The sequence below is a fragment of the Pristis pectinata genome, chromosome 23 (genome assembly GCF_009764475.1).
Source record: "Pristis pectinata isolate sPriPec2 chromosome 23, sPriPec2.1.pri, whole genome shotgun sequence".
Lineage (NCBI taxonomy): Eukaryota > Metazoa > Chordata > Chondrichthyes > Rhinopristiformes > Pristidae > Pristis > Pristis pectinata.
The window spans coordinates 33,891,017-33,911,350 of record NC_067427.1 but is presented as its reverse complement, the minus strand read 5'-3'; the positions used below and the strand labels follow the sequence as shown (position 1 = coordinate 33,911,350).

The window sequence follows — 20,334 nt, the reverse complement described above, 5'->3', positions numbered from 1 at the left end:
TGTACCTTGTTTGTGTGAATCTTGCAGGACAGAACTCAAGGGGCAGTCCTTGAGCTACCCCTTCCCTTTCCTGCCTCATCAGAATGAGTAGGGATCAGTTTCCCCAGACATTACTTCAAAGAAAATACAACACTTGTTCACATGCTCTCTTTATATGGAATCTGGAGATTTCTCCTAAGGAAGTAACCAAGAATGATGTAAACAAAAAACAAAGTATATTCTTTTTTTAATGATTGCAAGAATTGGCCAGGTTGGCAATAATTAATTTACTGCTGGTCTTAATTTTGATCATGAATCATTGGTTTAATTGCAGTTACCCCTAGCTTGGATTCAACTGCAAAATCTTAAACCTTTACAGGTGAAAAGATTTCATTGATCAGGTTTGAAATTCCAGCAGAGATTTGTAGTGAGGTATTTGATGCACTGGAGGGTGCTGTGCTCTGCAGGAAGATTGCATATCAAAGTAAATAATTGGTTGTTATTGTGGGCAACACTCTGCATATGAAAGGTATATGAAAACTGTAAGAAAATGAACTCAGTTTTCTGCGAAACAGCACAAAGTAAGCTGGCAACTGGTTTATCTTAAATGGAAAACAATGACTTAAATTCCCTTGTGGAATTTAAAGTAAATATACTTGAATGTAGTTGTAAATGTTCACTGGCTATATTACCAAAATATGATTTTCAAATGTATTGTGTAACGTGGTGCAAGCTAATAATTCTAGAGAGAGCTTTTTTTTGTAAAATTGAGTGAAGGTTAGAGGTATGATCAAATGCATTCACCAGATGAAATGAGGTAGAGAAGAATACAACGTGTGATGAATCAGAGTGCTTTAAATGGGTGATGCTGGACTTGAGTTTAAAAGATTTAATATTCCAGATCAACTCAGCATGTCTTTCTGTTTTTATATATTTGAAATATACTCCTGACCTTCGTCTTTTTCTTCTGTATTGAAGGAACAGAATGACTCATCCAATGGTGTCAGTCAGAACATAAATGGGGAAAGTATTGACACATCTCAAGGTATGGAATCTGAGGAAGATGAGGAGGAGGATGATGAGGAGGAGGAGGAGGAGGAAAAGTACAGTATTGCAGACCAACCGGATTCGGAGTTATCCATGGACTTTGGAGGGCTTGACCACATTCGCAAAATGGAAATTTCTAAGAAAGTGTGTACTTGGTGCTGCCTTGCCAATTAATTTCCACAGTCAAATGCTTTTTACATCTCGGGAGAACCTTTTCATATTTATACTATGGCATTCTCAGACCTAATCCAATGTGTAGCTATTTTCTTTAGTTGATACTTGAAGATTTCTTTATCCAAAGTCAAATTTCAAATGTTTGATGAATTTCTTTTGAAATATTTGCAACTTTGGGAATAAGGAATGCTTATTATATTTAACTTCCTACCCTGACACTCATAACTGAATAACTAACAGAATCAATAATGAGAAAAGAAAAATACCTGCAGTTTGTCAAGCAGCACCCAGAATACTGCAAACAGCTGTAATGACTGTAGTGTAGTGGAGTTAGGCATCCATCTCCAGTTTCCAGAAGAGATCAGCAAGTCTGTTGCTGCCTTTCTTTATGGTTTTTTATGTTTGAAGATGGTCTCTTTCTGATGATCCTTAGAATATAATTTTAACCATTACGGTCCATTTGCAAGCTTGGTTAGCTCCCAGTTCATGTAGTAGTTTCTCTTTCACTTCCCAGTTGTATAGGTTCATGCTCCTGTTGTTCAAATTGTTTTCCATAAGGATCCTTATCAAAACTAACTATTGTTTAAATTTCCAATCAGACTCTGAACATTCAATTCCATGTATGTAATCAAGGTTGAAATTGCAAATGTACTTCAGAGAGTCCATCAAAAATCTTTTTGCTGCAAGCTGGATTCCTGATCTGTGTTAAAACAATTACTTCTTTACAAATAGTTGGAAAATTATAACAAAATAAATAGATTTTAGTTATCCTTTGTTTGATGTGTAGGTCTATGAGGAAGTTATTTGATTATCCTGCAAGTAGAAATCAATGTTTTCTTAAAACAGAAAACATGTCCTTTCTGCAAATGCAGTTGCATTTTATAAAATGTCTTCCTATTTCCCTCTGCAGAAATCCAAATGCTTATTGAAATCAGATCCCTTTTGCAAATCTCCATTAAATTTGTGTGTTCTACATTGTGCTAAAATATGACAAATTAAGTTTTGATATGTAAATTATTTCAGTGGCATTACATCTCTCCCATTTTTCTGTCTGCTTTCCTTTTAACCCAAAATTACTTTTATTAGCTATCTTAGCCTCAATTACTTTATCTTTGTTGTTTCTTTTCCTTGGGGCTCATGATATTTACACATTTACTGGCGGAATATCAAAGGTTGCAGTTTTTATTTTATTTCTCTATGCACAGGCTAACTACCAGCAGGAAGAATATGATCCTGAAGAGGATCAAGATTCTGATGATTTGGAGGATGATGATGATGACGACTTTGAATCTGATGTGGTGAGTCATTTGCTCTGGAGGTGTATGCCCTGTAGATGTTTGACCTAGAGGACATTTTGCTTCTGGTTGTCGTTATCTGTAAATCATTATGAATCATTTGTTACTACCAAAAGATCTTAAAATCTGCTATTCCTATATTTTGATTTCCTGGTACGTGTTGTGATTATCTTCTAGGTCAAGTAGCAATTGAGAAAATATCTTCAATGATGGTGGCTTAGCCCATGACCTGCCATATGGATTTATTAAATAGTAATTAGATGTGAATAGGTACAGTGAAACATTTGTTGACTTAGTTTAGTACTCAAAGGACATTAATGACTATGATCCTGATTGTTAGCTTCAGATTTACTGTGATCCAGGCAAGTTGTGTTTTTCATGCAGGACCAGAATGAACAAGCATGTGTGCCAACCTCAAAAGCTCCCAATCTAACAAAGAAACTGCAACTTTCTCAAAACTTTGAATTAGAATGCTCCCTCCTTCATTTGCACCATGGATGGTAGTGGGGATGGTGGCATGGTTAGGGCAATGGAACAAATCCTATTTTGATATTGGGGTGGTGGGGTAAAAAGTAGCTGGGAGAAAGAAATGTGTTTTTGGAAGCCCATGTTTGATGCCAAAAGAAAAGTTACCTTTTCCTTGCAATTGTTCTTGTCTCTTAATCTTTTGGGTTTCTAGAGGCCTCCAGAGTATATGTTCACAACAGTTAAATGGGTCATTCAATGAAGTAAGTTTGCTGCATGTTCCCTGTTCCACTAGAGAAAAATAAACACATCAAGTGGGAATGATGCAAGAAGCTTCTTGCATCATTCCAACTCTTTCTTCACCACCACCTCTACCTCCCCCCCCCCCCCCCCCCCACCAAACCAGCCTATCACCCCTCCTCACCTGGATCCACCTGTCACCTGCCAGCTCTTGCTCACTCCCTTCCCCCCCCCACCCCCCAGCTTTATATACTGATTATATCCCCTCTTTCTTTCCAGTCCTGATGAAGGGTCTTGACCCGAAACGTCGCCTACTGCCTGACTCACTGAGTTCTTTTTCCACACACAGGGTGGTGATTATATGGAATGAGCTGCCAGAGGAGGTGGCAGATAACCAGTTACAACATTTAAAATGTATTTGGACAGGTACTTGGATAAGAAAGGCATGGAGAGTTATGAAGCTAAAGTGGGCAGATGGGATTAGTGTGGGTGTGTATCATGGCTGGCATGGGCGGTGTGAGCCCATTTCCATTACTGTACAGTCTTTGATTCTTTGTACAGGTTTGGGGCCAGAGGACGAGATGATAGTTAATGTGATGCCATCCTTTCTTTGAAAAAAAAGGAGAAAAGATCAACTGAGAAAATCCAGGCTATTCAACAAATTATTGGAAAAAAAATTCTGAGACATAATGCAAATCAACATTTGCAGAGGTACAAGTTAATCTAGGAGAATAAGCATTGGCTTGTTCAGGACAAGTCTTTTTTGAATATCTGATTGCATTTTTTTCTGAGTAGGTAACAAATAGAGTTGACGATGTGTTTGATATAGGGATTTTAGCAAGGTGTTTGATGTAATCCCTTCTGGCAGATTGACCAGGAAAGAGAGATCCTGTGAGGTCTAAGGTTAAATTACCCTTCTCTGTGTAGTTACTGCTCATCTCAGTCCTAAATGATCAACCACTTATTGTGAGACTCTGCCACTCCTAGAATCTCCAGCTAGAGGAAGCAGCCTGTCTGAGCTTACCACGCAAGTCGTCAGAGTCTAGTATTTCCCGGTGTCTCTGGAGAATGGTGTTCTGCTTGATTGGCAGGACAGTTAAACTCAAGGCGTTGGGAATGGAGTCAGTGATCAGCTGTTGTACTCCTATTCTCTTAAGAGATATGGACTGAAGAAGTGTCTGGTTTGGGATAGTTCTGTTTGATTTTGGAGGAAACCCAGGATTAGATAATCAGTGGACTGTTTTGTCAGTGTGATCGGTTTTGGGGAAATCTCTGGTGGGTGCATTTGGCTTCTTTACGGTGTTGGTATGGTTTGCTCTGAGAAATATTATGAAGTTGAAGTATAAGCTGATTTAATTTTTGTTAAACTGCTCTGTGCAAAGAAAATCAGCCTGTTAATTTGTAAGTGGCTGACGTACCAAACCTTTGATTGAACTGTATTTTGTGAAACTGGTGCATTTGGAGTTATTAGAACCATGTTGTGCCGACCTGCAAACCACTCCAAAGACTATCTACCCCCTTCCTCCCACATATCCCTCTATCTTAAATTCCTCCATATGCTTACCTAACAATCTCTTGAACTTGACCAGCCTCCACCACCACCCCAGGCAGCGCATTCCATGCACCAACCACTCTCTGGGTGAAAAACCTCCCTCTGACGTCTCCCATGAACTTCCCACCCATTACCTTAAAGCCGTGCCCTCATGTATTGAGCATTGGTGCCCTGGGAAAGAGGCGCTGGCTGTCCACTCTATCTATTCCTCTTAATATTTTGTATAGCTCTATCACGTCTCCCCTCATCCTCCTACTCTCCAATGAATAAAGCCCTAGCTCCTTTAGTCTCTCCTCATAATCCATACTCTCTAATCCAGGCAGCATCCTGGTAAATCTCCTCTGCACCCTTTCCAAAACCTCCATATCCTTCCTATAATGAGGCGACCAGAACTGGACACAGTACTCTAAGTCTGGCATAACCAGAGTTTTGTAAAGCTGCATCATTACTTCGCGGCTCTTAAACTCGATCCCACGACTTATGAAAGCTAACATCCCATAAGCTTTCTTAACTACCCTATCCACCTGCGAGGCAACTTTCAGTGATCTGTGGATATGAACCCCAGATCCCTCTGCTCCTCCACACTCCCCAGAATCCTGGCATTTACCTTGTATTCCGCCTTGGAGTTAGTCCTTCCAAAGTGTACCACCTCACACTTCTCCGGATTGAACTCCATCTGCCACTTGTCAGCCCAGCTCTGCATGCTGTCGATATCCCTCTGTAGGTTTCGACAGCCCTCTACACTATCCACAACACCACCGATCTTTGTGTCATCTGCAAACTTGCTAACCCACCCTTCCACCCCCTCATCTAAGTCATTAATAAATATCACAAAAAGTAGAGGTCCCAGAACCAATCCCTTTGGGACACCGCTGGTCACAGCCCTCCAATCCGAATGCACTCCCTCCACCACAACCCTCTGCTTTCTACAGCATCTTTATTCTGGATAAAGATTCATGTACCATGAGCTTTCATCATGCTATCAATTGCCTAAATATTGGGCAATAGTAGGTGGTTTATACGGGTTGAGAGGTTGGTGTTTGTGAGAGATCAGTGATACACAACCTTGTGAGAATATTTAGGTTGGGTGCCAAATCTGGAATAGTTTTACATTGTTCCAAAGAATGAGTTCATTCACAATTTTTTTTTACCAATGTAATTAAAATAAGTTGCTGCAAGTGCATAGTTTGGGCATAGGTGGAGGGCATTTGACCCTTCAAGTCCTCACCAGCTCTTGTAAAACAATGGATTTGGTCTCATTTTCCTGCCCTTTTCCGCCAGCTCTATAAATCATATTCTGCAAAAAATCTCAGCCAATTCCCTTTGAAAGCCTTGATTGACTGTTTCTACCATAATCATAAAACTAATTTTGAGGATCTATTTCCTTCATTATTTGGAGCTTGTATGGTCTTTGGGTTAAAATTTTTATTGGAAACTTGCCATATTGGCTAATCTTAGTGAGGCTAAAGTTGTAGTTTCTCTCTGTATGATTGCCTTTCTGAAAAAAGTAACAAATATAAGTTAAATTGTTTTGGTACTAAAACAGAACTCGTATTATTTGTATCAATGAAATTGAAAAGGCTGCCCCTGGAAGGGTGGTTTAAAATCACTTGCTGCAGCAAATAATTTTATAACCATATTTCTTGACCAGAGTTCAGAATCTAGTCTGAAAAGGAAATGGAAGAAAAAAGGGAAGAATGACAGCCCGTGGATTAAACCTACCAGGAAACGAAGGCGGAAAAATCGACCAAAAACAAGCAATAATACAGGTAAAAACAATAAATACCTTAGCTTGGATATCAAGTTTAGGAACAGTCACCCACTATTCTAAGGTCATAGTAGCTACAACTTTAATGTAGCTGATGGTATAGGAAAGCCTAATATTGGAATAGCTTCCTGATTTTTTTTTTCTAATATCAACCTTTCTTTTCCATTTATGGAATGCAGGGATCACTGTTAAGACTTGCACTTATTGACTATCATCATTGACTTAGAAAGTGGTGGTGAGCTACCTTGACCCTCTGCAGTTAGTATGATAAAGGTGCAGTTAAATCAGGTAAATTGGTAATGGTGAATTTTAAGTTTCCAATGGTAAATAAGAACTTTGTGATCCAATGATAAAACACAGTAAAAGATTACCTTCCTCACTGTCAACAACTCCACCAATCTTTGTGTCATCTTGCTGATCATGCCTCCTACAAAGCTATCCAAGTCATTTTTGTATATTACAAATGGCAAGGGTCCCACCACCGATCCCTGTGAAACACCACCAGTCACAGGCATCCTATTGTAAAAACAACCCTCTACTATAACCCTCTTCCTCCTATTGCCAAGCCAGTTTTAGATCCAATTTGCCTTGGATCCCATGGGCCCTAATGTTTGGGACCATTCTCCCATGTGGGACCTTGTCAAGGCCTTGCTAATGTTAACGTAAACCACATCTACTGCACTGCTCTCGTCAAAACATTGTTACCTCTGAAAAAAGTCAGACGGGATCTGCCCTTGACAAAGCCATGCTGGCTGTCTCTAATTTGTTCTAGCCTTTCCAAATGGTCAATAATCCTGTCCCTCAGAATTTTTCCAATAACTTTCCCACTGCTAATGATAGGCTCACTGATTTGTAATTACCAGGCTTTTCTTCTTCCCTTATCATAGAACAATACAGCGCAGGAATAGGTTGTGCCGAACAAATTAAGATAGTGACGCCTAATTAAATTAATCTCTTCTGCCAGCACATGATCCATTTCACTCCATTCTCTGCATATTCATGTGCCTATCTAAGCCTCTTAAACACCTCTATTGTATCTGCCTCCACCACCACCCTGGCAGCGCATTCCAGGCACCCGCCACTCTGTTTTCAAAAAGCAAACAACCTGCCACACACATTTGCACTGAACTGCTGCCACAAAACAACAAATTTCACAACATATAAGTCAGTGATAATAAATCTGATTCTGACATCTTCTTTGAACATACCACCCTCACCTTAAATGCATGCCCTCCAGTATTAGACATTTCAACCCTTTCATAATTTATTTTTTGTCTTCGGCCCCTGCTGGCACGTGTAATTGTATGATATAATTAATGCTTTAATTGTTACCTACTTTCATGTGACCTTCTTTCCTGAAACTAACTTTGCTTTAGAAAGTTCAAAATCATAGAAAGTACGGCACTATACAGGCCCTTCGGCCCACAATGTTGTGCCAACTTTTAAACCTCATCTAAAAACTATCTAACTCCTTCCCCCCACATATCCCTTTACCTTAAATTCCTGCATATGCTTATCTAGCAGTCTCTTCAATTTGACCAACGTACCTGTCTCCACCACTGCCCCAGGCAGCGCATTCAATGCCCCAACCACTCTCTGGGTAAAAAACCTTCCTCTGATATCTCCCTTGAATTTCCCACCCATTACTTTAAAGCCATGCCCTCTTGTATTGAGCATTCTTTTGGTAATATTCACTCGGCTGATCAGACTTGTATATATGTAATATTCCCGGGGCCTTCCAAAGTATGTGATACCCAATTATAACTTCAAGTTCAAACATTGGTTGAATGTTTGTTACAAATTAACAATTTGGACATAATAAGTTCTAACAATTCATAATTAATATGTGACCAATTAATCTGTTTATATTTAATGGTCGTGTTTGAAAGACAAATTTTGCTGGGGATTTTCCTCTCTGCTTTGAATAATGTCATGGACCTTTGTTATCCACACGAAATGACTAACAGTCCTTTACTTTAACACATCTATAAGGAGTTATTTCCAGTGATGAGGTACTCTGTCACAGGAAGTAACTTTATATTGATGTATTAAAGTGCTTGGCTAGATAATTGTGCCAATTTGTGGAGTAAGTATGAATCACAGCCTACAGACCTGGAGATTAAGAACTCTACCAGTGAACCAAGCTGCCATCTAAATCCACTAATGGTCATTATTTTTGTAACAGTTTTGTACATTTGAGTGATTTGTTCATTTCAGAAGGCAGTTAAGATTAAATTGTTCATCTGGAGTCAAGTACAGGCCAGAGCTTTAAAAAAAACACACTAGACTCTACCCTGAGGAGCATTGACGAACCAGGTGAGTTATGTTCCTGAACTGAGTCAGAGGCCTGGATCTGGGAGCATGAGTTCAAATCCAACCATAATTGGGCAAGTGACCTGGTTTCAATCCTGACCTCGGGTACTGTCTGTGTGGAGGTTGCATGTTTTCCTTGTGACTGTGGCTTCTTCTAGGTGCTCCGGTTTCCTCCCACATCCCAAAGACATGAGGTTCATAGGTTAATTGGCTATTGTAAATTGCCCGTAGTATGTAGTGAGTGCTAGAATCTGGGAGGAATTGATGGGAATGTGGGGAGAATAAAATGATTGGTTGGTAAGGACTCGGGGGCGGGAGGGTGGGGTTGCTGAAGGACTTGCATAGAACATACAGCAGGGGAACAGGCCCTTTAGCCCACAATGACTGTGCCAAACGATATGCCAATTTAAACTAAGCCCTTCTGCCTGCCCACGGTCTATATCCCTCCATTCCCTGCCTGTTCATGTGTCTATCTAGACGCTGCTTAAACATTCTTATTGTATATGCTTCCACCGCTTCCCCTGACAGCGAGTTCTACGCGCCCACCACTCTCTGTATCTTTAAAAAAAACTTGCCTCGTAAATCTCCTTTAAACTTCCCCTCTCACTTTAAAACTATGTCCTCGAGTATTTAACATTTCTATCCTGGGAAAAAGACTCTGGTGACAATCTACCTTATCTATGCCTCTCATGATCTTTTACACTTCTGTCAGGTGCAACTCTGATGCTCTGGAGAAAACAAACCAAGATTGTCCAACCTTTCTTTTAAAGTGAATGCTCCCTAATCCATACAACCTAGTGAACCCCTTATAAGATCTTTATTAGTCACATGTACATCGAAACACACAGTGAAATGCATTTTTTTGCGTAGTGTTCTGGGGGGCAGCCCGCAAGTGTCGCCACGCTTCCGGCGCCAACATAGCATGCCCACAACTTCCTAACCTGTATGCCTTTGGAATGTGGGGGGAAACCGGAGCACCCGGAGGAAACCCACGCAGACACGGGGAGAACGTACAAACTCCTCACAGACAGTGGCGGGAATTGAACCCGGGTCGCTGGCACTGTAAAGCGTTACGCTAACCGCTACACTACTGTGCCTGCCGTACTACCTTCTGCACCCTCCCCAAAGCTTCTATATGCTACTTGTAGTATAGAAATGCAGACAATATTCTGAACGTGGCCTGACCAAATTTTATACAGCTACAACATGACTTTTTGACTTGTATACCCAATATCCTGATCAATGAAGGCAAGTATGCTTGGTGCTTTCATTACCATCCTATCTATTATGTTGCCACTTTCCGGGAGCTATGAACTTGCACCCCAAGATCCCTCTGTATATCAGCGCTCTTAACGATCCTGCCACTTTCTGTAGTATACTTTCCCCTTTACACCTCACACTTATCTGGATTAAATTCCATTTATCATTTTTCTGCCCACATTTGCAGCTGGTCTATATCCTGCTGCATCCTTTGACAACCTTCCTTACTATCCACATGTAAATCCAAATCCAGCCATGTTATTGACAGTTAATTGCCTTCTGAAAGCATTGTCTTCTCAAATACCCAGCATTCAGTTGAACTAGACCCTTGTGGAAAGCAGAGATTAGTTCCTGTTGCAAGCTCAGCCTGTCAGTTATGTCATTCAGTTTGTTATGAGCTTGGCCAATAGTGTTGCTACTAAGCCATTGTCAGACACGGACATTTTAGTCCCTACCCAGGATGCAATCTGTGCTATTACTGGTCTTGATGCTTTTTCCAACTAATGTTCAACATGGAGCAATGACTCATTCTTCAGTTGAGGAAGGGTGGTGGTCATAAAGATGTTTCCTCCCTGAGTTTGCTATGGAGATGCAAGAGACAGCAGATGCTGGAATCTGGAGCAACAAACAATCTGCTGGAGGAACTCAGCGGGTCGAGCAGCGTCTGTGGGAGGAAAGAAACTGTCAGTGTTTTGGGTTGAAACCCTGAATCAATCCCATTTCAGGGTTTCGACCTGAAATGGCAACAATTCCTTTCCTCCCACAGATGCTGCTTGACCTGTTGAGTTCTTGCAGCAGATTGTTTGTAGCTCCTGAGTTTGCTATGACTGGAGGACATAAGTGGCATGCTGAGTTTGCAACAGGTGATGTAGGTACCTAAACAATCTCATTTGGCTGAAATCTAGGCATTCCTGAAGACCTATGGACAATCATCAGTAGCAGAATGGCATGTTGCCAAAGTCTTAACTTTGTGACATAACACATCTCCCGTTTAATCATTATGCAAATTCAACTTGAAAGGTATGGCATTATAGCCATTATTAAAGCATTAAGGAAAATAGCCAGGATTTGGAACTAAATATCAGATGATTAGGTTTATTGGAAAGATGGGAAAATATAGAGGGGAAGTGACCCATAATTGTTAATCATTAAATCAATTCCACTTGATGAGAGGCTAACAAGCAGTAGAGGCAGTTTATGGAATGAAAATTAGGAAAGGATTTAAGACCAGTGGAGCAAGAACGTAAGTGGCCCTAATGGCAGCTGAAAAGTGCTAGAATGCATAAAAGCAGAGTGGCTTTAATGGACCATTTTTAGCTTTCATAGATTTGGATAAACTGGACTGGCTTGTCTGAAAGGCAGTGAGTTTCTGGAGTGGGTTTTGGATGGTTTTCTGCATCAAAATGTTGTAGAACTAACAAGGGAGCATACCATGTTAAATCTTGTAAAGAGTCAGGGAAATGTAGAAGAGCATGGCAACAGTAGTACCGGACAGAGTTGAAAATTGGTGGCACCAGACTAGTGAAGCTGCAACACGTTTGCTAAACAGTGGGATCAATATCAACATCAACAATCCCATAACTAAATGACCAGATTGAAGCTTTGCAGTCCTGTCATATCCACTATTCTAGTGAATAGGGGATTGTGAGATCAGTGTGGAGCATACTAATACATTTGGGCATTTTGTGATTAAGAAGGAGGTAGTGTTGGGCCTCTTCAAGAATGTTAAGATGGACAAGTCCCTGGGGCCTGATGGGATGTACCCCCAGATTATTGAGAGAGGCAAGAGATGAGATTGCTGGGGCCTTGACCACGATCTCCATGTCCTCTCTAGACACAGCAGCTTGAACAAGGGAACGACATTAGCACAGTAGTTAATGTTGTTCCTTTGTTCAAGAAGGAAAATGGGGATAATCCTGGAAATCATAAGTGAGTGAGTCTCTCAACAGTGGTAGGGAGACTATGCGAGAGGATTCTTGGGAATAGAATTTAAGAGCACTTGGAAAAGCATGGCCTAATTAGGGACAGTTAGATGGCATTTTGTAGGGCAGATCATGTCTGACTAACTTGATGGAATTTTTTGAGGAGGTAACCAAGGTGATCGATGAGGGTAGAGCAGTGGATGTTGTAAGGCATTCAACAAGATCCCTCATGGGAGGCTTATCCAGAATATTAAGATGCATGGGATCCACAGTGACTTGGCTGTTTGGATTCAGAATTGGCTTGCCCATAGAATGTAGTGGTTGATGGAACTTATTCTGGCTGCAGGTCCATGACTAGTGGTGCTCCGCAGGGATCCGTACCAAGATCTCTGCTGTTCATGATATATATGAATGACTTGGATGAAAATGTGGATGGGTGAGTTAGTAAGTTTCCAGATAACACAAAGATGGATGATAGTGTAGAAGATTGCCAAAGGATACAGTGGGATATAGATCAGTTGCAGATATGGGCAGAGAAATGGCAGATGAGGTTTAATCCAGCCAAGCGTGAGGTGTTGAACTTTAGGAGATCAAACGTAAAGGGAAAGCACACAGTTAACAGCATTGATGTACAAAGGGATCTTGGAGTCCAACTCCATATTTCCATGAAATTGGCTGCACAAGTTGATAGGGTAGTAAAGAAGGCATATGGCATGCTTGCCTTTATTAGTTGAGGCACTGAGTTCAAGAATCAAGAAGTTATGTTGCAATTTTATAAAACTTCGGTCAGGCTGCATTTGGAGTATCGCATTCAATTCTGGTCGCCCCATTACAGGAAGGATGTGGAGGCTTTGGAGAGGGTGCAGAAGAGGGTCACCGGGATGCTGCCTGGATTAGAGGGCATGTGTCATAAGGAGAGGCTGGACAAACTTGTGTTGTTTTCTCCGGAGCGTCAGAGGCTGAGGGGACACCTGATAGAAGTTTATAAACTTCTAAGCGGCATAGACAAAGTTGACAGCCAGTATTTTTCTCCCAGAGTCAAAAAGTCTAATACTAGAGGGCATGCATTTAAGGTGAGAGGGGGAAAGTTCAAAGGAGATGTGCGGGGCAAGTTTTGTTTTACACAGAGAATGGTGGGTGCCTGGAATGCACTGCTGGGGTGGTGGTGGAGGCAGATATGATAGAGGCGTTTAAGAGGCTCTTAGATAATCAAATGAATATGCAGGGAATGAAGGGATATGGACCTTGTACAGACAGAAGGGATTAGGTAATGAACTGATGGATGAGGTGTTGTGAAACAGATTCAAAAGGTCTCGAAGGGCAAGGACTCTGGACACAGTCTTTGGAGTTAAAATGATTTATTTATAAAAACAAATGCAGGAAAGGATAATGGGAGCAACACACACACAGGTGATCACGAACGTGGGGGAATCGCAACAGGGGTGAGATGCACACATGCACGACAAACTGGGTACATACAATCAAGGAACAGTCAATACGATACCTGCCACCCCTTGACTCAGTGCAGGCTCGGCTCTACATTACCGGGAATCCTAACTAATTTCTCTTAAACCATGCACAGCTTACCTCAGCATCCCTCAGAGACAAAAGAGACAGAACCAAGTATGTGGCACTCTCTATACTGCTGGAGGGCTGGGGTGTCCAGCCCAGGTAGTTCAAGCAAGCCAGTGGCCCAAGGCCAGGTACAAAGATGCTTAAAGGGACCAATGGCCAAGTGTGCACTGATGGGCAGGGGTGGATCCAAACCTTGATTGACAGTGGTGTGTCTTCCAACCAGATAGGGGCAGTGTTGTCATGTGACAGCCATGACCCTCCACAACACACGAGGTCCTATGAGCATTCTCATCTGCAAAGATGGCAGAACCCATTTATATAGCTGGAAATAAAAAGCAAGGTGGTAGCATTTGTGACTGTATTCAGCCAGATTTGCCGAGTGGATTATCATTACCTGTACCTTGAGTTCACTGCCACCACAGAAGCCAATGTTGATTTAACTTAAATTGCCCCATACGATAATGGAGGGACAATTAACACACTGGATACAGTAGACTCTTGATCCACTCAACATTTCAGTTTGAAGTGCTTGAGGTTTGTGGTCCAGAACCAACCGTGCATCAGGTCAAGCTTTTCTAATCCTGCCACATCTTTGGCATCTACCTAATAATATGAAGGATTTTGTAGTCATTTGCTGGGCACAGAAAGGATGTCCATTCCAGCCAACTGCTGCCCCACGATCTGCTGTCCTTCATCTGAAAAGTGTTGTCAATGATGCAGTTTGCAAACTTGAGTGTATGAAGATAGGTATGTTCAGAGTCATAGAGTTGTAGAGTACAGAAGCAGGCCCTCTTGCCAGCATGACCATGCCAAACATTTTTCCTATCTACACTCATCCTAGTAGACTGCCCTCATTAGGACCACATTCTATGCCTTGTCTCTCTAATTATCCCTTAAACGCAGTAGTTGAATTTGATTTGACTACTTCCTCTGGTAGCACATTCCAGATATCAAACACTTTCTGTGCAAGACAAAAAAATTAACCCTTTCTCACTTTAAAATTATGCCCTCTTGTTTTTGATACTTCTACCGAGGAGAACAGATATTGCTTGAAAAAAAAGATTTGAGATGGGACTTGGGGCTGACCTTGCGAGTATGCAGATCCATGGATAGCACGTCAGCAAATGGGACAACCATATGTCTGCTGTCCACTACAATCCTCTAACGTAGGATCCTTTGCCACCAATAAAATATACACCAAATATTCGTCATTTAATACTGATGTCCTGTCCTCATTAAAAGATTCTGAATTCTGTAACCAGTAAAAATGCACTTCATGGAGAAAACAAACCATCCAGGTGATCAAACATTCATTGGCTTATAATTCTGCTAAAACAAAGGTCTCTCTGAATCAATCAACATGTCTAGGCTATTGTATAGTTCCTTGCTTCCATAAACTTCTCAGTGTGGATTTAATTATTTACAGGTGCTGACACAGAGACCCAGACTTTGACAGATAATAATGAGTATACTGAGGTGCCCCTTGACTCATTGGATCTGCCAGCAGGTGGTCTGTTTTCATCACAATCTACAGGTGAAGATGTTATGGTGCACATAAGAATATTTGTATACTAGAATTTTTTTTCTGAACGTGTGGCTCAGATACAAAAATTAATTTGGTGTTGGGCGAAAACATTTAGGACTTGTATTCGGCCAGAAGGATTAATCCATTTGAATTTTGCTTGATCTATATGAGTACTTTTGACAATGTTTTACGTAATGGTAAAAGTGAAGCTTGAACTTGGCTCTTTCAATGCTGTCTTTCAATGTAGGTATTTCCCAAAGCTCCGACTCAGTGGAATTAGATAAGCTGCAGGAGTTGCCTCTTTGTAGCTGTCGGATGGAAACACCAAAAAGCCGAGAGATAGTTAAACTGGCTAACAATAAGTGTATGGCCACTGAGAACATAGATGAAGAGGTAAGGAGCTCTTGCTTAAGTTTGAGAAAGTAATTAATTGGGCAGGTTTAAGTTAATAGATAGATTGTTAGGACTGAACTGTGTAGTTAGTTATCATAGAGAAATCTTTTTTATGATGAAATTGCAATGAAAACTAAAATTTAAAAAAAAATTAAGCATGCTTTTTTTGAACTACATTTTAGAATGGTAAATTTTAACTTTCATAAAAAATAGTAAGTTGAGGCATATTGTGGGTTCTTGTTTTTAGCTATTTAGTTTAGGGTTTAGGTTTGACAAAAGGAAATGTATGTACTATATTTCCTTTGTAGTGGTTATTTGATATGTAGTGCCATAGCTATAACATTAATATATTCTTCTGTTATGTGTAAGTACTAAAGTGAACCATATATTAAACAAATTAAGGCACTTGATGACAATTTTAGTTCATGGATTTAGTTCAGCTTAAAGAAACTGGTATTGAAATATGCTGACTTGGAAATGTGTTTCTTATAATGTACAGACGTGCACATGTGGAAGGTAGTCATATTGTCATCTTAAAAAACATCATTTAACTCTGTAAAATTAAAGCTGGATCTTTTGGATACAAGGGCGTTACATTTGAACATGTTTTTTCATTTGATAATGGCTTGTTAAATGTTCCTTGCATTGGATACCACATGTAAATGTGGAAGTGAACAATGTACAGAACAAATGGAGCTGCTCGGAGCCGTTTATCTGTTCACATATTTGTATTTGGTTCATTCCAAAGAATGTCAATTTAAACAGTAGTGTAATTCTCGAGCCTGTAATGCTGAGTAGGGTAGATTATCGGGGGCATTTAAAGAAGTAGATACATTTTTGAAAGATCAGGGAATTAATGCCGATGGTAAACTGACACAGAAGAGGAGATGAGGCCTGGAGCAGATCAGATCATTAAATGGCAGGACAGGCTTAAGGGGCTGAATGACCTACCCTGGGTCTGAATTTCTTATGTTGTTACTGTTCCCTTCAATGCAGTTTCACAGGTGGTAAACAGATCACTTTTATTAAGGCACCACCTTAATCTAACTTGTGTAAGAATGGTTTGCCAGTCTGCGATTCACTGAGGACCTACATCGTAGAATACACCTTTAAAATTAACATAACTGAGAATTATCAGGCAAAGTTTCCTTTGCTTGTAAGTAGGTTTTTATTGCCTTCTTTCTTCCAGTGCACATGCTATTTTGCCCACCCTTTAATTTGAATAACCAAGTTCATGAACATATCATAGATAAAATCTTGAATTTTAGCTAATGTCCTTTACTTTTTTGTAGTTCATACAACGATCCATAAGTAGTCTATTTTTGTGATGTCAGTTGAGGGATAAATATTGTCCAGGATACCAGGGAGATGGTTATAAGGGCAGTAGTGTGGCTGTCTGCGTGGAGTTTGCACGTTCTCCTCCAGTTTCTTCCCTCGATCCAAGACATGTGGTTTAGCAGGTTACTTGGCCACTGTAAATTACCCCTGGTGTATAGATGAGTGGTAGAATCTGGGAATAGCTGATGGGAATGTGGGAAGGATAAAAATTAAGATTAAAGTAGGATTAGTATAAATGGGTGGTTGATGGTCGGTGCAGACTTGGTGGGACAAAGCACCTGTTTACCTGCTGTGTCTCTTCATGACTAAGGCCAAAGCTCCTTTTCAGAATAATGTCTTTGCTGCCTGAGGGACAGAGGTGCCTTGGTCAAATGCTTCATCCGAAAGGTGGCACCTCTCATGATACTCAGATCTGTCTATCTGCATGCAATGCAATGTTGCTGGTTTAAAATTAATTCATTGGTAATCAATTTAGAGTTAACTCTGTAAATCAGTAACTGATTGAATAAATGTTTCTTCCAGTTAAGTAGCTGCATTAACACAGTAATCAAGCAAGAGTTGATGCGACCTTCCAATAAGGTGCAACTAATGGTGTTATGTGAGGACCATAGATCCCGGATGGTTAAACATCAGTGTTGCCCAGGATGTGGATATTTTTGCACTGCTGTAAGTATAGAAAGTCTCAAAGCAGATAAGGACAAATATCGCAACATTTTTTTTCCTTGGCTTTAAAACTCAAAGTGAGTATTTAACATTGGATAAAATTTGTGGAAGTATCATGTGATGTGTGCAACATGATGATCTTTTTCCTGTAGCAGGTTAACTTGAAAGCCACAAAAAAATGATATGCATGTTCATAATTTATTGATTGAAAGTGTATAAATGGCATGAATATTGAATTCTCCCACTTTAGGTAATCCCTCCCCACAGCCCATGCTGCTTCTCTTCTTCTTCCCTTTCGTAGCCCCTTTTTTTCCTCTCTCTTACCTTTGACCCATCCCCTGGTGGATCTGCTCTCCCCTCCCCGCAACATCCTATCACTCTCTCTTACCTGCACCTACCTATCACCTCTCTGTGCTCAATCCGCCTCCGCTCTTTTGTCCCCCTATCGCTGCTCTGCTTTTCCCTCCTATATATTGGGCTTCCCCTTTTCCTATCTTCAGTCCTGAAGAAGGGCCCTGAACCGAAATGATGACCGCCTGCTTTCCTCAACGGATGCTGCCTGGCCTGCTGAGTTCCTCCAGCACCATCGTGTTTTTCATTCAATGTATAAATTTTGTTTATTTTCAAGTAACTGGATTAGCTCTTTGTAAATGAGTATTTAGAATTAATTTCTTGCTTTATTTCCAAAAAAGGAAACAAAATAGCCTGGTTTCTGTTTCTTTGCAATGTAGTGGAGTCGACAAGTGGCTTAGGCACTCTTTGTGGGAAGTTCGTATTGATTGCCCACCAGATGGCACATGAGACTTCAAGCTAAATGGCTGCCTTGACTTATTGGTAGTAGTGACAGAGCTATTTAGGTTTAACTTACTGTTCAGTTGTCAAATCCTTTTATGCATTAACTTATTTGGGGATATAGCTCTCCATTTTTGTTGTTAGGAATGTAATTTCTTCACAAGTAGAGAAAAACAATCTTTAATAAGTGGGGAATGCTATTTAGATGCGCCAGAAGTAATCAGAGATAAACTTATTGTTGAAGGATTAGACCAAGTTGTAACAATTTTGATCTATTTTCCTTATTAATTATTTCCATATAGCTGATTGTGGATGTGACATTACATTCGTTCTCAGCTATAGTTAGAAAACAACCTTGAGTATAGTGAATTCTTTATTGCAACTCCTATGGTGGTTGATTTGTTTACACCAGTCTAATCTCCAAAGAATTATTTATACAGGATGATTTCCTAGAAATTCAGAATAGTAAAACTATTGCTTTACATGGCATGGGATAACTGGGTTCAAAACTAAGAATTCCTGTAGTCAATTTTCTATTTCAACCAGGATTAGTTAAACTCGTATGTCTTGCAAGTGAGAACTTATGAATATTTAGAATAGAATGGTCAGTGCTATCGTTAATTTTGTTTATTTAAGAGCTTGGGAAGATGCGGGTGTCAGCCCCTTCACTCACTTATCATCATGGGAGATCAAAAATAACAATACAATTATGCTCAATTTCTTGTCTGTTAGAAAAGGTATGTGTTAAATTAAGATGCCTTTTCCAGGGAACGTTCATGGAATGCCAGCCTGATAGTACCATTTCCCACCGTTTTCACAAGAACTGTGCATCGCACATGAATGGGTTATCTTTCTGCCCACATTGTGGTGAAGATACTGCTCAAGCAAAGGAAGTTACAATAGCAAAAGCAGACACTACCTCTATGGTACCTCTTCCAACACAGGAGAAGATTGTTGCTGTGAATGGAAAAGCAGACACTACAACAGCAAGGTGAGTCCCCTTTAGTGAGCTGATAGCACTCTTGCTGAAAATAATTGTCAGCATTTACAATCTGTTGATGTGACAGATCATCAGTTGCTTCAATGGTTGATGATGAACATCACGCAATGAAACGTATGTCAACTTTGAATCTGAAATTTGGAGCAGAAACTATTTTTATTAATTTAAAAGCCTTGATAAAATTAAAGGTGTGTTTTTGGCCTTGTTGACATTGTTAAATTCAGCTCGGTGTTTTTGTTACACCATTTTTTGTGAGATGTATAACTAGATGTTACTGTATAAGTATCTAGAAGCTTGGACTATTGATCTGGAGACGTGAATTCAAATCCCACCTTGGTGGCTAGCGAATTTAAATTCAGGTGAATATTTCTGGAATTTAAGTAGCTAATGTCGTTAATGGTGACCATAAATCTGTTGGATTGTGGTAAACATCCACTAATGTTAAACCAGGAAGGAGATCTGCCTTCATTGTATTGTTTTGCTGATGTGTGTCACCTGGCCCATGGCCATAGGTTGCCTCTGAATTGCATTCTGAAATCCCTGGCAAACCATTGCAAAGAAATTGGGGATGGGCAATAATTTAATAAAAAACTAAATTTTGGTAGGAAGGGCTTGAAAATTATTACTCCAGGAGCAAAAATACTGCAGATGTTGGAAATATGAAATACAGGCTGAAAGTACTCAATATTTATAATTGATGCTTCAGGTCACTGATCTTTCCTTAGTTGTGATGGAAGGTCATAACCTGAAGCAGTAACACTGTTCCTTTTCCTGTAGACACTGCCTGACCTACAGAGTAGTCCCAACATTTTCAGCTTTTATTCCAGGTTTCCAGCACATGTAGTATTTTACCTTGGGTAATAATTTTCAAGTGGATCACTCTTGCATTTTGTGCAGTTCTGGTCATTAACAATGTCATTGAGCTGCAAAGGGTGCATAAAAGATCCATAAGGAAGTTAGTGGGACTGGAGGGTTTGAGTTATGAAAGACTGGATAAGCTGGGGCTGTTTTCCCTGGAGCGTAGGAGGCCGAG

General features: G+C 40.3%; 1 protein-coding gene across 7 annotated transcripts in view; it reads left to right on the top strand.

Annotated features, from left to right (window-relative positions):
- LOC127582227 (histone-lysine N-methyltransferase EHMT1-like) overlaps nucleotides 1-20,334 on the top strand; it is a 193,079-nt gene that overhangs the window by 95,968 nt on the left and 76,777 nt on the right. For all 7 annotated transcript variants that reach the window (XM_052037349.1, XM_052037351.1, XM_052037353.1 and 4 more), the window contains 7 exons: nucleotides 958-1,170; nucleotides 2,406-2,498; nucleotides 6,404-6,521; nucleotides 15,017-15,124; nucleotides 15,363-15,508; nucleotides 17,369-17,512; nucleotides 19,069-19,292. In XM_052037349.1, coding sequence (XP_051893309.1) covers nucleotides 958-1,170; nucleotides 2,406-2,498; nucleotides 6,404-6,521; nucleotides 15,017-15,124; nucleotides 15,363-15,508; nucleotides 17,369-17,512; nucleotides 19,069-19,292 — 1,046 coding nt within the window. The remainder of the gene's footprint in view (nucleotides 1-957; nucleotides 1,171-2,405; nucleotides 2,499-6,403; nucleotides 6,522-15,016; nucleotides 15,125-15,362; nucleotides 15,509-17,368; nucleotides 17,513-19,068; nucleotides 19,293-20,334) is intronic.